The sequence below is a fragment of the Macrosteles quadrilineatus genome, unplaced genomic scaffold (assembly GCF_028750875.1).
Source record: "Macrosteles quadrilineatus isolate MER2022 unplaced genomic scaffold, UCM_ALF_1.0 Scaffold_3__2_contigs__length_128488019, whole genome shotgun sequence".
Classification (NCBI taxonomy): domain Eukaryota; kingdom Metazoa; phylum Arthropoda; class Insecta; order Hemiptera; family Cicadellidae; genus Macrosteles; species Macrosteles quadrilineatus.
In genome coordinates, this window is record NW_026542596.1 from 120,534,606 (window position 1) to 120,551,238 (window position 16,633).

General features: G+C 32.4%; 2 protein-coding genes across 2 annotated transcripts; one reads left to right on the top strand and one right to left on the bottom strand.

Moving 5' to 3' along the window:
- Positions 1-1,633: 1,633 nt before the first annotated feature.
- On the bottom strand, positions 1,634-16,633 carry LOC128990055 (hydroxyacyl-coenzyme A dehydrogenase, mitochondrial-like). Its single transcript, XM_054412286.1, has 7 exons — positions 16,480-16,633; positions 14,742-14,858; positions 13,767-13,925; positions 13,224-13,361; positions 12,384-12,546; positions 4,114-4,230; positions 1,634-2,662 (listed from the first exon to the last, which is right to left on the bottom strand). Exons 1-7 carry the CDS (start codon positions 16,594-16,596, stop codon positions 2,538-2,540), a joined length of 936 nt encoding a protein of 311 aa, XP_054268261.1. The 5' UTR covers positions 16,597-16,633; the 3' UTR covers positions 1,634-2,537.
- On the top strand, positions 5,299-10,509 carry LOC128990056 (uncharacterized). The gene is made up of 3 exons (XM_054412287.1): positions 5,299-5,585; positions 6,768-6,875; positions 10,228-10,509. The coding sequence occupies exons 1-3, from the start codon at positions 5,310-5,312 to the stop codon at positions 10,501-10,503; spliced, it is 660 nt and encodes a 219-aa protein (XP_054268262.1). The 5' UTR covers positions 5,299-5,309; the 3' UTR covers positions 10,504-10,509.

A 16,633-nucleotide genomic window follows, 5' to 3' on the forward strand; every position in this document is an offset into this window, starting at 1 on the left:
TAATAACCTTGAAATTGGCCTTGTTGACACATTCTTTGAAATGGAATGTTTGGCTTTTTGTTATTTATGGTACCAGTAATGGAGTATTCAGCATCAAGATGTTCTATTTAAACCTGTAGAAACACCTCAGTTGCAATTCAGTTAAGTTTATAAATCGACTAGACCCATGGACATTTGCTAGTTAATTCTATACAGTTCAGTTTGGATTGTGATCAAACCCAAGTTTCTGTAATAAAAATAAATACGGTAGTGTGTAAAAGAGCAAGTCATCGGTTAAGAAAGTAATTCGTCATTTTTGAGCTTCCTGTGTGGTTTAGGTAGCTAACTCTGGCTCGATTATCTTGTAAATTGCTTAACATGTTTTGGAAATTGTAAACTTTATCTTAATTATTTTTTACTCTTACTTTATAATCCAAAAACGAAACAATAACATTTATAGCACATAAAATGTACACTATTCTATACTCGTACAAACACCACGTGGGTTATTCTTGCAAAGACGTGCTTGTTTTACCCACCCTTGTTCTAACCTATTGCTTCGGGTTTCATTTTGTTTTCGGCTCGTTGTTTTGACTACTATAAAATTTTCTATGTGGTTATTCTATGTAATTTTCCAGATTTAGCTAGGTTTCTTTAATCTTGTTATGTTTTCACCTGAGGACGGGGTCAGATTCCAGATCCCAAAACGTTGTGAAAACTTGTTCTCTACTAATCGTGATGGAAAGTTTCCACAACGATCCCTCAAACAACCCCTGGGTTTGTTGCTGTTTAAAAATGTAGGCCTAAACAAAGCAATGTTTTTAAATATTCACACATTCATCATGACATTTTCATTTTACACATATAATTCTCTGTAAATTTCCGCTTGTTAGGTTAAAAAGACCTTTACATTTGAGTCCTTCTCGATTATCATAGGACTTTTCAAACTCAAGAAATGTCATGTGTACATAAACTGGACGGTACTGAGTTTGAATTAGTTGATTGCCTTTTGGTTACAATCATAAATAAACTATTTTTTTTTACACATTCTTGCTGAAGTACTTGCATTGTAAATGGGTTTGGAAGATTTAACTTTTAATAAGCGAGACTAAAAGTCTCAATAGGGTATATAGGTTAATCATTCTAAAGAGTGCTCTAAAGAATGTGACGACATTCTAAACTTGTTCAAACCCTAACATAGATATTTATCTTGAAAAGTATTTCCTAACCTGGTATATAGTTTTTAACACACTCTTCTACTTAGATTTTTACTTTAGGCCTAAATAAAAAAATATATTTATTTTTCGGTTTTTTATGCAAAAAATTGACTGAAAATTTTATATAGTGAAAACTACCTTAAAGAATGTTGACTTACCTAGACAAATGGCAAAACACAAATATGTCCAGTCCATAGCTTTGAATGGACTGTTGCCAGGATTAACCTCCAAATCTGTTTACAAATTCAGAGATCGTTGACTTGTCATTAGTGGAAATACAACTGATAGGAGCTGCCTGGAAGTGACACCTCGTAAACAATGGATCACGGATAGGAAAATTTGGAAGGATTAAGGGGTAGAGATAATCAAAACGGATACGTAACAATGCATATATTTGCTCTGTAGAAAAATAGTTTGTAACGATTGTGGACAATAATAGCCTTTAACAATGAATTTAGTACATAAAAGTCAAAGGTCAGCTTAAATTAGACATAACAACATGTGTTTTTAAAGTAGAAATTATCAATTAAAAATTACTTCACTCAGCTTACAGCCTCAGGGCAGCATTTTCATTAACATTTATTTTAGTTTAACACTATTCGTGCTGTCGACATGTTTGAACATAAAAGTTGCATTTATTTCAATGTTAAGCAATTGCGGGAATTCCCGTCATCAGCACCCAACGTGTTAATCCAATTATTTACTTGTTTCCAACATACAAAATCGTACAAAATAGCCTTAAACCAATTTGAACATTCAGTCTTTAATTATTATACAAAACATTTAAAATATCACAATCTTTTGTGTTTCACGACAGGCATACAGTACTTAACTTTAGATTGTTTACTTCACTCTTTAAAATATAATCATGACACATTGAGTACAAAGAGATAAAATTGAGGTGTTAACTCATTTTTATGTTTTTTTAACAATGCAATTATTTAACATTCAAATTTAAAAAATGTTCAATACACTAATCGGTGTTTCAAATAGGTGCACTGGATCATGATTTAATATTTTAACTTTAAATATGTCTTATTACTTCAAGTAAACATTCTGATCTGTAGAAACCTTTAACGCACACATCAACTACACTATCAATCAAAGCACAGCTTTGGTCGATAAATTCAATTGTACTCCTGTGAACTAGCTGAAGCAAAACATGTCATTGGTAGAATATTCGCCAATCATTTCTGCCAAGACTTTCTGTTCGAGAATTTTAAGAGCAACATACTTTAGATAAACCTTAGATCATACAAACAAACTTACGTATATAAGACAAAAGTACGATACATTGATTAATTCAGATCAGTCTTTCATAGGTAGATGTTTGTCTAGCGTTTACTTCTTCTCGTACTTGTAGTAGCCTTCACCAGATTTGACTCCCAGTTTGCCCTGCTTGACCAGTTCTTGCATCGACTTGAGAGGCTCAAACAAAGGGTTGTCTGGGAACTTCTCATACCATCCTGCAAGAAGAGAATGCCACAAATCAATCATACGCAAATTCTTTTATCGATTTAAGACCTAACCACACAAAAAACCATTTTTCTTTGTCTTTTTATTCATGCGGTCAAATCAAATATGGTTGTTTTCATCTGTTGTGTTTCCAGGCGTACCCGGTTTGTTTACTAATCTCATTTTATAGGTTTCTTTCCCGCAATGACAGAGTCAGAATTCAGATCCCAAATAGTAATGAAAGTTGAGTTAATCATTGATAGAAATTGTCTGCAAATATCTTTCAAACAAAATAAACTTACCACCACCGAAAACGAACTTCAAACAATTAATCTAACAGTTATAAAAAAACATTTGGTCACAACTAGGAATAATTGACCAAATGAAAGATGCTATACAGTACAAAAAATTACTTATTCAGTTTACAGCGAATTCATATTATAAGCAATTAGTGATGGACGAGACTAGATTTTTCACTTCAGACGAGACAAGATTTTTTTAATTCCTGCGGGACGGGATTTTTTTTGGGACTAGATTTAATGAAAAGTTATAAAAAACATTAATATCTACTTTTTAAGTTCAAAAATATTTACAAGTTTTTAAAACTTGACAGTAAATAGACAAAAATATTTAAAATCTTTTATTAAAAAACATTACTAAAAAAATCAGTATATAAAAAAAATTTAATAAGGCCTAACTTATTAAAAATAACTCTTCGGCATAGGAAACATGGAGATATCAGTTAGTATATAGTTCAACTTTGAAAAAAAACCAACAGTATTACTAGTTAAGTATCAAGTCACAATTGTTAAGTCTTGTGTTATTTTTTAAATGATTTTGGAGTGACTTGTTTTGGCTATGTTACAGTAGTAAAACATGTCTCACACTGCTTACACTAACAAAACTTCTCATCTGCTATGTCAAAATAAATAATAAAACAATTGAAGCAATATTTTTCCATGTAAAGAATAAATAACTAGACTAATATAAACACCTTCAGTTTTTTAATTTTAAATATTTTTAAATTTTAAATTAAAAGTTTTCAATTTACGTTTTGCAAAAATACTTCACGTTTTTTTTAATTTTAAAATTTAAATTTTTTTTTAAATTAAAATTTTTTTAATTTTTAGAAATTTTTTAAAATTTTAAATAAGAAGTTTGCAATTTACGTTTTGCAAAAACATTTTGCAGTGTTTTTTTAATTAAATAAATTTTTTTTAAAATCTTGTCTTGAAAATATTCCGTTAGTATTTCAATCCCGCCCAAAGCTTCGAGATAAAAGGTCCCGCCCAAAGGTCTTGTCCATCACTATAAACATTAACCATAAACAATTTCATATTTTTCACCCCTTACACAAACTTGTTTCTTTTCATGCGGTAAATGTTCTTTAAACACAGTGAAATACATTTGCTAATTAAGATACAGTCAACTTTATAGAGTGTGTTGTATATGAAATGCATACCTGTAAGGATGGAGTTGGTGGTGTCATGGCCGACATAATCTGCTAGCTCGAAAGGTCCCATAGGATGACCTGCACCAAGCTTCATGGCAATGTCTATGTCTTTGGCTGAAGCATCACCTGCAGAAAACACCTTGTCAATTTTGGATTACAGGACAATAAAATAGGTTAAGCATTATAAACAAGGCCTTGTAGCGCCAAGGGTAACTTGGAAATACACCAATAGAAAAAATGCCTACAAGTAGTAAAATTTAAATGCGACTTTAGATCACTTACAACTAGTTTGTTATTAAAAAGAAAAATCAGCACAATTGAAAATTGCATCACATATTGGGTACAGTAAAGGAAAATGCCTATAATAAAATTAGGTAACTTTTTAAAATCAGAAAATTGTGAAATTAAATAAAATTTAATGTTTATTCGTCACACGAAGTTTACACGATTGTGATACATCACATGTAAACATATGACACAACTCAGTTTAGTTCTTATACAACTAACTAAATACATACATTTATGTTTTGAGGACTCAGACATTCTCAGCTATCAAATATATAATCTTTTTATAGAATTAATTGTAAAAATTTAAAAAAATTTTATTCCTTTGTTTGATTTGCACTGTTTCTTTTTCAATTAACTTATGTTGTTTTCACAATTTTATAAAGTTTTTAGTCATAACATAGCCTAATAGGCCTGTTTTACTAGTTTTAATTATGGTTGGGTTAACTACAATTATTTGCAAAAAAATATGTTCAAGCAACAACATTTATCTACATCCAAATGTCTAACCAAACAAATATTTTGAATAAGAACAATTTGAGTAAGAAAATAAACACAAAATAAACGGTAAACACCTCTGTTTGAGAAATGTGCCTTTTGGTTGTATATTGAAAGCATTTGTAAAATGAGTCTAAGATAAAACTTTCCATAAACTAAAACAAATATGTAAAAAGTTATTTAGAAAGCGAACCTCATAAAATAAATAAAAATTCAGCTTTCATTAGTGCAAACACTAATATTTCTAGTGGAACACAAAGTTTACAATGCAATGACACATCATGTCCCACAATTTACTGACAAAGACGTCATTTAGTCGAATTCAGCATTTTCTGGAATTGAAGTTGATGACTCAGATTGTATGAGTAATTGCTTTGTTTACTCACTTGACCCCAGTTTCAGTCTGGCCAGTCAGTGCTGCAATGTTGGTACTACTACTACTTCTGTTTCTCTGTCCTTTATCAAGGTCACAACAATGCGATCAACACCTGATCAACAATGTTGCAGACTTTTTAATGCAACAGCTGATCTCCAAGTACCCGGACAATATTAGGCTCACCAACATATCTTCCTCGTTTCTTTACGATCATGGAAAAGTGGAGGCAAACTTCGGCAACTTGGCTAGACTGAACAGCATCAGGAGAAGGGGCGATGTAAATCTCCAGGTGTTCAATAATAGTGTTAACATTGTTTTAGAGGTGAGTAAAGTTGTTTTTTTTTTCAAGTCCTAGCTCGAAGTTTTATCAGACTTTTCTTAAACTGTACCTTGAGGGAAGTAATATTTACTGATATATTTCATCAATCTACTGCCTGGAGATGTCATATATTAGAACGTAATACCAGTTTTATGTTTTGTGTTCTTTTATTAGTGTATTTATCAGTTTCTAGACTCTAATTTTCTCAGGTAACTGGTAAGCTATCTTAAGTCCATCCCTCACGACTCAAAACTATCAACACAAATCCTACCCAGCCACTCTGCTTTCCTTTAAATACAAGCAGTAAATTGTAACAGATATTGGTTTGACTTATAGTGGCTGGTTTAAATTATCCTCAATAATTGGTATTACACCCGTTGACAAACCATAGTACATAATATTAAGGCCATGCCATGGTGAATAATAAATTATGAGTGTATAAATGCTATTAAATGTTATGGGAGCTTTGGTTCTGGTCTGACTAAAACCAATTGAAAATTAAAAAAGGATAAGCAATATCAGTAGAATGATAAGAAAAATATTCCTTTCCTTTGAATGAGCTGTATAAAACTGTTGATGGTATGAAATGAAACACTTTGTGTGCATATTGAATATTGAATTCATCCAGTATATTATCATTGAGAGTTATGATCGTAAATTTGTTACAACAAAGAAATCAAACGTATACCTATTGTACATGTTTTTAAGTTTGTTGTATATTCTAGAGGGCTTTATTGGAGAGCTTTGTAACTTCATTTAACATTGATTTGATATGAGCTTGGCCATAACAATTGAAGAAAGGGGCGCTGATTTGAATAAACAGTGAATAAATAGTTCTGGTAAAATTTAGTTTAGGCAACGGATATTTCAACTCACAATGCTACTGATGCTTGTTTGCTATGTTGGAGGGGAGCGAGCTAGTCTAGTGATAGAGCGCAGGGCTTTGATCTTCGAGGTCCCAGGTTTAAATCCAGCCAATCAACAATAGATGTTATCCAAGTGATAATGCCACGACCCTCTAGGACTAGTCTTGAAGTAATGTGAAAGCAGTTCCGGACTAAAGCCTAGCGTCCTGGGATGTGATGGTGGAAAAACTAAGCTTTCAAGTCTTTAGCTCTAGTCATCACTGCCCAACTTTACTAAATCATAAGTTCAACATGTATCCGAAGGTATTGATTGTTGCAGATAAGTTTCCTATACTTGACAGTCAGTTATGAGCAATACAAGGTCAAGGTAGCGGGCCTCAGTACTTCAGGCAGCCTAGAAACTTCAGTTATGGATAACTTAATCCAGGCAAGTCGTTAACAACACACCTAAACTTGAAAACACGAGTAACCCTCAATAGTTGTCAACACAAAACTGACTTTAATATTTTAAGGGTAATATTTTCTGAACCTAAAAATGTGTGCAACTAAATTCTAAGCATACAAAATAATTCTTAAACCAACATTTAAATACTTAACACAGTTACAAAACATGAGAATACTTTAATTGAGTTAAATTCCAAAAATGGGTTTGACAGAGGAAACTGGAAGCCATAAGAAATTAAATTACAGGCCTGAATATTACGTATCAAAGGGAATTAGGATGAATATACAACCTATTCTTAGACTTGTCAAAAAAGTAAATTAAACAAATATTGTTGGCACCTTCAGGTTCCTTACTGCAAGATTTGCTAATAAAAGTTTGAATAAAAGTTTTTTTTTTTTAAATTTAATCTTTTTAGTAATAAATAGACAGACAATTTTGCAAAAATAACAACTATAAAAGTCAAGGATTACCCATGGACGTAAAAAATTACCATTTTATTTTTGTGTGCAAGTGAATGCCACAAATCCCTTGTTTCATCTGTGTTAAAGTTTTTGAGATTTTGTGCCAGGGAAACCCTCAGGAGAAAACTGCCAGTTTAATCCACTTGCTAGGGGGGTTCCCGTGTGCATTTTATGTATAGAAAAACACCCTAAGGGATCATGTAGGTACCATGTGGGTTATCATTTTTCACGTGGGTGCCAGCTTGGCAGAGTGGGCATAACCTCATAATCCGCCATTTTAAAAATGGCGGCGGCATTTATTACATGAAACTCATTGGGAGCTTATATCTCGAAAACGGTAATATATAGCGAGTTACTTGTAATACAAAAAATGTTGCTTACACAATAAGGAACAGCTTTTGTATTTACAAAAATGCCCTAAATATAACTATTTAGGAGTAGTTGAGCAATTTATGTTAATTTGACCTATACATTTTTACTCTGTTTGACAAAAAATTCTAATATCTTAAAAAAACCGTTTTTTTAAATTTGGCACATAGCACTAATTGTTCTTTACATCTAAGGTCTAAATATCCCCACCGAATCAAACCTGCAGACTAAGCAAACATTTACCTGGCTGCATTTCTGTTGCCAAAAAAATCTAATAATTATAAAAAATCTGTTATTTTGTAAATTGGCACATAGTACTAATTTTTCTTCGCATTTAAGGTAAAAAAACCTGCAAAAAGCATTCGAGAAGCTTCTGGAAGATATATAAGTTATTAAAATAATATAAAATATTTTTAAATTATTTTTTTGTTATTAAATGACGCATACAAATATAAAAATAAATATAATCCTTTCTATATAATGCATTTGTATTATTACAAATAATAATACATCTTCGGATGTAATAGAAATTATTATTATAATTCATAACATTTATTATTAAAACGGCGATGGAGCGGGAACGGGACCGGCGGCAAAGTTGGTGCATCGGTCAAGCATTGACGTCTTGTTAACACAACCAGTACCTTGACATTGTCCTTGGTGGTAGGCTGCTTTGGACTGATTGTATTGATATTGAACTAGTTTCGTGGATCATAAAATTTGAGCGCAGTTATTGGATCTAAATTATAAGTCTTTTGAGTTAGAGGAACCTTTTATAGTCATCAGAAAAATGAAACTGTTCACAATATACTTGTGAGCATTGCGGCAAAGAGTAACCACCATCACTGTGTCCAAAACTCAAAGGATCGAGTTGAAAAACGTGTTCTTCCATGCAATGGATTTGGATGTATGTACAGTAAAAAGCACGTAAGATAGGCTGTCTAGTAGCTCTACCAGACAGAATTTCTTCACGAGCAAAGGATGCAGTTCTTTAAGAGTATTCGTTGTACAGTGACAGTGTACTTATATCCAGTGTCTGAGATCATTCATAGTTTCACACTGAGTATCCTTTTTTTTAATGTGAACTAGATACTTCACTGTGTTTTTCAAACTTTATTCTATCTCTTCCTCCCCATCTTTTCCAAAGTCCATTAGCAAAGTACTTGGATTACATTTTAGGGTAGCATACTTTGTTCCAAATTTGCTGGCAAAGTCACAGCCCGTTAAAATATGGAGTGCTGGGAGAACTGAGCAAAGGTTACTTCCAAGCCTGTTTGCTATAATGTGAACTAGTACATATCATGAAGTTCTGGCTGTACCAAGTCGCATCCACAATTCATGGAAACCTTCCGAAGAGAATCCATTCATAAAGTGTAAAGCCAACACTACGACATCTGTATCCAAAGACAGAACTACGACTTCATTTGATAACTGGAGCAAAAATGATCCAATTTTAATGAAATTTATCACAAACGTGTAAACCTACGTTTTCAGACGAATTCGGACTATTAAACCAGCACGATCGGATTATGGGAACGGGGGTTTATGGGGAGTTTTATGGGGTAAAAATGGACATTTCTGATTTTCAACCCTAAAAACACGAAATTTTATAATGAACGAAACCATTTTGTAGACCTCAAAAAAGAAATAACTTTGTATATTGAAGCGTTGTATGCCCAAAGGTTACGGAGTTAATTAAAAAAATTTTAAATTTAAAATTCCCATGTTATTCTTATCGAGAATAAATAAACTGTTTTAGTTTGCTTGTTTATGGATATATTATAGTCAAATTTCAAAATTTTGTTTCATTCATACTAAGCTATCATTATTTCAATAAAAATATATAAAAAACACCTCAATACCTTCCCTGAAGCAACAAACTTAAGTACTCATTACAAATCAATGTCATTTAAATAGGAAATCAATCTGTCAATTTTAATATTTTAGTAGAAATGCAGCCAGGTAAATGTGTGCTGATTCTGCAGGTTTGCTGCGACGGGGGTATTTAGACCTTAGATGTAAAGAGCAATTAGTGCTATGTGCCAAATTTAAAAAACAGTTTTTTTTAAAGATATTAGAATTTTCTTTTGTTTAACAGAGTAAAAATGTATAGGTTAAATTAACATAAATTGCTCAACTACTCCTAGATAGTTATATTTAGGGCATTTTTGTAAATACAAAAGTTGTTCCTTATTGTGTAAGCAACATTTTTTGTATTAAAAGTAACTCGCTATATATTACCGTTTTCGAGATATAAGCTCCCAATGAGTTTCATGTAATAAATGCCGCCGCCAATTTTAAAATGGCGGATTATGAGGTTATGCCCACTCTGCCAAGCTGGCACCCACGTGAAAAATGATAACCCACATAGTACCTACATGATCCCTTAGGGTGTTTTTCTATACATAAAATGCACACGGGAACCCCCCTAGCAAGTGGATTAAGTTGTAAATTTCTATAAATTCTTCTGCACTTGAGCAGCCTAGTAAGGTTTATTGTCGCAGGTTGACGTCACGATGGGAGACAAATCCCTGTGTTTCATCAACATCAACAGTGTCAAGTTTCTGCGCATGGGAGACTTTGAAGTTAGACTGCGCTCAAGCTGCAAATTGTGCAGTTCTGTAACTAGCTCCGTGACTTCATCTGCGCTTAACTACTTCAAGACTCGGATACGCAGCTTGGTGGAGGCCAAGGTCAACGAAACACTCTACAGAGTCATCAAACCTGATAATCCTGTCATTTGTAAAACCCTCCACACATTCTACAACGAATACGATTAAAACTTTAGGATTCGTTGCTTACGTTTTGTTATTTCCTTTTAAGGAAGCTATCTCTGAATGCAATTTTGTAGGGACAAAACCTAAATATAATGGACATTATACGTGCAAAGTGATATGATAATCAACTGATGTACAGAGTTGTTTGTAAGGATTTTTGTGAGGATAACAGGTTTCCTTGTATGGAAAAGAGTCCAATCTGGCGCAAGTGTTTGATTATAACCTCTCCTGATGTAGAGGTTGAAAATTGTGATAGGTTAGTCAGAAACTCTGATATAATAACAAAACATTTTATTCACAGAAAAATTGGCATATTTTTGTGTTTGTCTACGCCATTGACATTTTTATACGTTTTGAAAGAGATCAGTCCATAACCCTGGCCTTTTTAGTACCTATATAATGTTGACCTTTTGTTAGATAGCATCACTAATTGGTAGACCAATGACAAATGAGAGTCTGGGTCCAGTTCCGATCTTGCTTGGAATCAAACCAGCAACCATCATATTCAGGGCTTGTAACATTTCTTGAGGTAAAAATAAATAAAAAAAATAACCAAAAATTATAAAAAAAATAACCAAAAAATAACCTCCAATAAACCCAAAATGTCGCTAAAAATTACAAAAACCGGCATTTTATTGGGATATTAAAAATATGTAGGCAATAAAAATTACATAGGATAATTTTGAACTAGGTAAGTGATAATCTACTAAGGCAATAATAATAAAAAAATGAAAAAATAGAAAAAAATCCTCCCATTCTCCCCTTTCTTTTTTCGATTTTTTTCCTTTTTAAACATTTATTTAGACAAAAATACAAAAACAAATATGATTAATATCCTAATACTAACATTTTTTACTTAGATAAATGTTAATGCCAAATTAAAAATATGTATTGAATAAAACATCAAAGTCAAACATAACTCTTAATTAGGCCTATTAGGTTTATTATAGGTTCTTTACAAACTATTTCAAGATATACAAGCGAATTCACACTGCTTGAAATAGCAATAAATCAAAGTTAAGTGTTTAATGTATTTTGAAGTTTGAAAATGGACTAATGTCCGAAACATGTCACTTCTTTTTATAAAATATAATATACAGGGTGCTCAGTTGTATTTATTTACTTAAATATTTAATATATCAGCAGCCCTATTAAGTGAACACCTAAATTAATACAATAAATCATTATATACATTTGAACTTAATGTCGCAATCTTGTAAATCTCTTACTCTTTATACAGAGAACGAGAGAGTTACAAAATATTATAACACTTTGATATTGTTAAGTTGGTTAACCAGCCAGAAAATCTACTTAATTCATTCATTAATTGTTGAAACTGGCTAGTTTGACGCTAACTACAAATCTGTAATAAACTGATTGGAGCAGGAAATTTCCCCCTCAGTTCAGGTTGACAAGTATCATAAACCAAATAAAACAGGTATTAATTATTTTAAAAAATTGTTAATTTTAAATAGCATAACAATATGTACACATACAAATAAGTATAAAGTCACAGGTACAGAATCAAATGTACAAAGACAAGAATATAAATCTATGTTCATTTTGGTTTATGTTTCTAATCCTACCCCTCTTCATTGGGGGCATTTCATGAGTTTTACGAGCTTCATCAAAATTGATCAATAAAACCCTAATTGCCCTAACAAATAAAAAAATAACCAAAATCCTCCAAAAAATAAAAAAATAACCAAATTTTAAAAAAATTACAAAAAATAACCAAGAGCCAAAAAAATTACAAAAATAACCTGTTACAAACCCTGCATATTTGAAGGCGGGCACCTTAAAACCACTTCATCATTGGAGGACTTATTGCTAATAGCCAGATCTACAATTCCGATTTAACTCCAAAGGTTAAGTTTTCTCACCTCTCTCCATCATACGGACAGCCTCAGCCATCAAAGGCACTAACAAACGATTGACAACAAAGCCAGGAGTGTCCTTGCACGTGATGGTCACTTTGCCGATGGCCTTCCCCCACTCCATCAACTTGGTGAACGTCTCGTCTGAAGTTTCAACTGTTCTGATCACCTGTCAAAATATAATGAAGTTGTCAACTTAACATGTGTAGAATTTCCTTCCTATTTAATTCACAATTTGGGTATATGATTTTGATGCTCAGAGCAGTTCCATGCCATGTTACCATCTAACACAACTTATTGTTTGAAATTATCACTGAACAAATTATCATCTCACTGACACTGCAACTAGATTAAATAACATAGGCTACCTTCTCCCAATTGGTTTTGCAATCGTCAGAGTTAAAATAAAAGCACATAACAACTCTGCTACTGTTACAGACATGAATACAGATTTGTTGGAGACTCAAAAATTAAACAAAACGGGCTTATCTGTTGAAAAAGTAAAATTAAATTTATAAACATGACTGTACAATTATATAATAGTCACACAATAGCATCAACGTGGGGACATAGGCTTACTGAGTTTAGAATCAAATTTCAATGAATAATGAGGATTTAGGACCTTTTTCGTTATATGACTACCACTATGGGTTTTTGTTTTGAGGATAAATTATCTACAAATCCTGTTTTGGGTTAGGTTATTTTAGGTTGTGTTTAGAACTGAGGCATAACCTTAAACTTCAACTGTGTTTTGTTACATAGAACGTCTTAAAGAGTGGCAGTCGTTAACAGGAAAAGTCTGCCATTTTAAATATAAAACTTAATTGTACATTCAAAGGTGCCTACCTCCAGCAGTTTCATGACAGGTACGGGGTTGAAGAAGTGCAGCCCGGCAAACTTGTCCTTGCGTTTGGTCACAGAGCCGATCTCAGTTATAGACAGGGATGATGTGTTCGATGCGAATATTGCACTTTGAGGAGCGACCTACAAACAGCGTAATGTAAAAATTTATTTTAGGTATGACAAAATAGCAAAATTCTAATGAAGGGATCATAAAAATATCTTCTGTTATTGCTTAAATATGCTAAGGATTACTGCAAAACTAGTGATGTGTCAAAACCGAATCTCAAATCTCAAAACCAATCAAACTTTGGAAAAGTTTCTGTTTCGAGATTCAGAATTTACAGTTTTGACCATCACTACTGCAAGCTTTTTCATGTCACAATTTTGTTTATTTTCTCCTTGAGGTGCTCTGATTAGGTGGCAAGATGATTGGAGTTGAGATTCTTGGAGTTCTATTGTAGTAGGTTGGAATCTTAAATAGACATTAATGTGGGGAAAATGAGCAAATGTCGGTGCATTTAACAGTGTTTATCTATGCCAACTTACCGGGTCTATTTTAGAGAACAGTTCATGCTTGACAGTCATTTTCTCTACAATAGCCTCCAACACCAGATCTGTCTGTTTGACAGACCCTGTGAGGTCAGTCGAGTAGTTGATTCTGCTTTTGGTTTCATTCAGGAAAGTCTCGCCGTCAGCTGGCTTCTCCTAAACAAGTCATCTTCTTTAATAAATTTTTAAATTTATACATGATAGATTCTTGACAGTACGATGGTTATTGAGAGCAATATATTACAATATTACATAACAATGTGACATTTTAAAATTACAATCGCGTAAACTCCATGTCACAAGGAGAGAAGCCCAGGCATCCAAAAAGTCGTTAAACTTAACGACTTAGTCGTTAATACTATGACATTTGTTCAAGAAAAATACTTATCTCAATTCAAGCTACATCTGTTCTTATTAAGTTTAGTCAGAGATTTATTCAATTACCAAAGAAATATTGGTTTTTGAATTCAAAAAAATATGTTTTAGGAGAACACACCACTAACTAGGTATTTCTACCGGTAACGTACAGAAAACACATTTTAACCACACATCGTTAAACCAAACCCCAAATTTGTCTGCCGTGGTTCAGGTAGTTGGCTCGGCTTAGCCTACAAAGTGTAATGTAGCAGACGACACGTATCTCATACCGCAATAAAGATAAAGTTCAGAAAACCATTGTCCATTATTTTAAGATATAGATTTTGCGAGACTGTAAGTAAGTAGCCTTTATATATTTTTAAATGTCTACACACAATCTGCCACACTGAAAAATTATAGATTTTGTGTATGGAGTTAGAGATAGCCTATTTGAACAGAAAAAAAGTTCCAACCATTGATTAACAAAAAAAGGTTATCTGAAGTGGCCTCGCCTCCTTTATTTTGGTTGGTCAAAGTTTTACTGTAATATATTTGGCTGTTAATGAGAACCCCTTATTACTTTTGAATTTTCCAAAAAAATTATTTTAAACACACCTTGTAAACTTTCTTTGCTACTCTCTTCAAGCTGTCCTCAATTCTCTTAGTAGCGTTTTGCAGAGCCGAATCGTTCACCTCGACCAATGTAACCTTATTACCAGCCTGGGCTGCAACCTACGAGAGAAGCAGGAAACTTATTAGGGTAGATTAAACGTTAAAGTAAAGATGGTACTTAAAATAACGTGTGATATACACTGAAAGTAAAACAATAAATTATATTTTTTAATATCTCAATTTTGTACTGCTTTACATTTAAACTGTGTTTAGGCCTACCATTTCAACTCCAAAGATGATCAAAACATTTAACTATGCATATTTCAACTACCGTATGCTTGTCATCAAAAACATAAACTTAATGATTTTGACAAAACATATTTATACTGTCATAACCACTGTTTCTCTTGTTAGTTTATTTGAGTATACCAGCTTTTTGAGTCTGTAATTAAAACTATTTATTTGTAGCTTACAACAAACCTTAAAAATTATGTATATAAACCTAAATACCACCGTCGCAGCAAACCTGCCGACTAAGCGAATTTTCATTAGTCTGATTTGATTTTCAATAAAATATATTTAAATATCGTTAGGTTTAACAAGTAGGCCTACCTAGGTTTGCTGCTACACAAGGAAACTAATAAAGTAAGTTTTTTAGTAAAATATTAATAGCTTAGTATAAAATAAATAAATTAGCCAAGTTTGATCCATATATATCAATAAACAAGCAAACTACACCATTTTACAATATTCTCCATAAGAATAACATGGGAATTTTAAATAGGCCTATACAATTTTTTGAATTTTCTTTGTTAGGCCTACCAATAACCGTACAAAAATACTTCAATATACTAAGTTTAAATTATTTGTTTTTTTGAGCTCTTTAAAAAGGTCTAGAGAGAAATGGGGAATTTTGTGTTTTGAGGGTCAAAAATTAGAAAAACCATTTTTTACCGAATAAAATCACCCGTAAAACCCCGTTCCCATTGTCCGATCATGCTGGTTTGCGAACTCATTCAAGTTTAGCCTGCCTTACACCTTCAAACCAAATTGAATCAAAATCGGACAAAAAATATTCATGTTATCGCGTTCATGGATATATATAATATACATATGTAAAAATTTGAACGAATGATGTTTTTGGTCTCTGGGGACATTTAACATGAAAAAGTAAAACGGTCCCGGGCCTAGGTCTTACCAAGCCACCTACTATAATAGGTTCCCTAGGGAAATTCGCTAAAAGATGCATATAAAATTTAATTCGTTGATTAACCAAATCCGATTTGTTTTAACAGGTTGCAAAAGCAAATTAACTGTCAAACTTGAACCTCCAAGTGAAATATAAAATTTAAAAAATTACAATCTGTCATACGTAAATTCCTATTTAGAGTATATAGGTATATAGCCTAGTATACAAATATTTATTGAATTAACAAATTATACAAGAATTTATCTATTAGAATTAGGCGTACTATAGCTATAATTTGAATAGTAAAAATAATACTACTTTGATAGCAGACTATATCAGCAAAAATAACAAAAAAAAGTACATAAAACAACAAGCATGAAGACCATGCTGTCGTAAATTATTTTAATATGATACAGTTGTTTAATGAGATGAGCCTTAGGCTTAGAACTTATCTGCACAGGAAAACATATGAATACTATTAAATGGTTGAACATAATTTTACACAATTCACTATGTTTGTGGAACAATAGATTTTTTAAACTAATTAAATACCTGAGCAATCCCCGAGCCCATTAACCCTCCTCCAATCACTGTCACATGGTTTATTGAAGCCGAAACACTCGTTGACTTGGAAAATCCTCTCACAAACACGGAAAATGGAAGAGACATTTTAACAAATGATGAGTTTTAGAATCCGGCAATATCA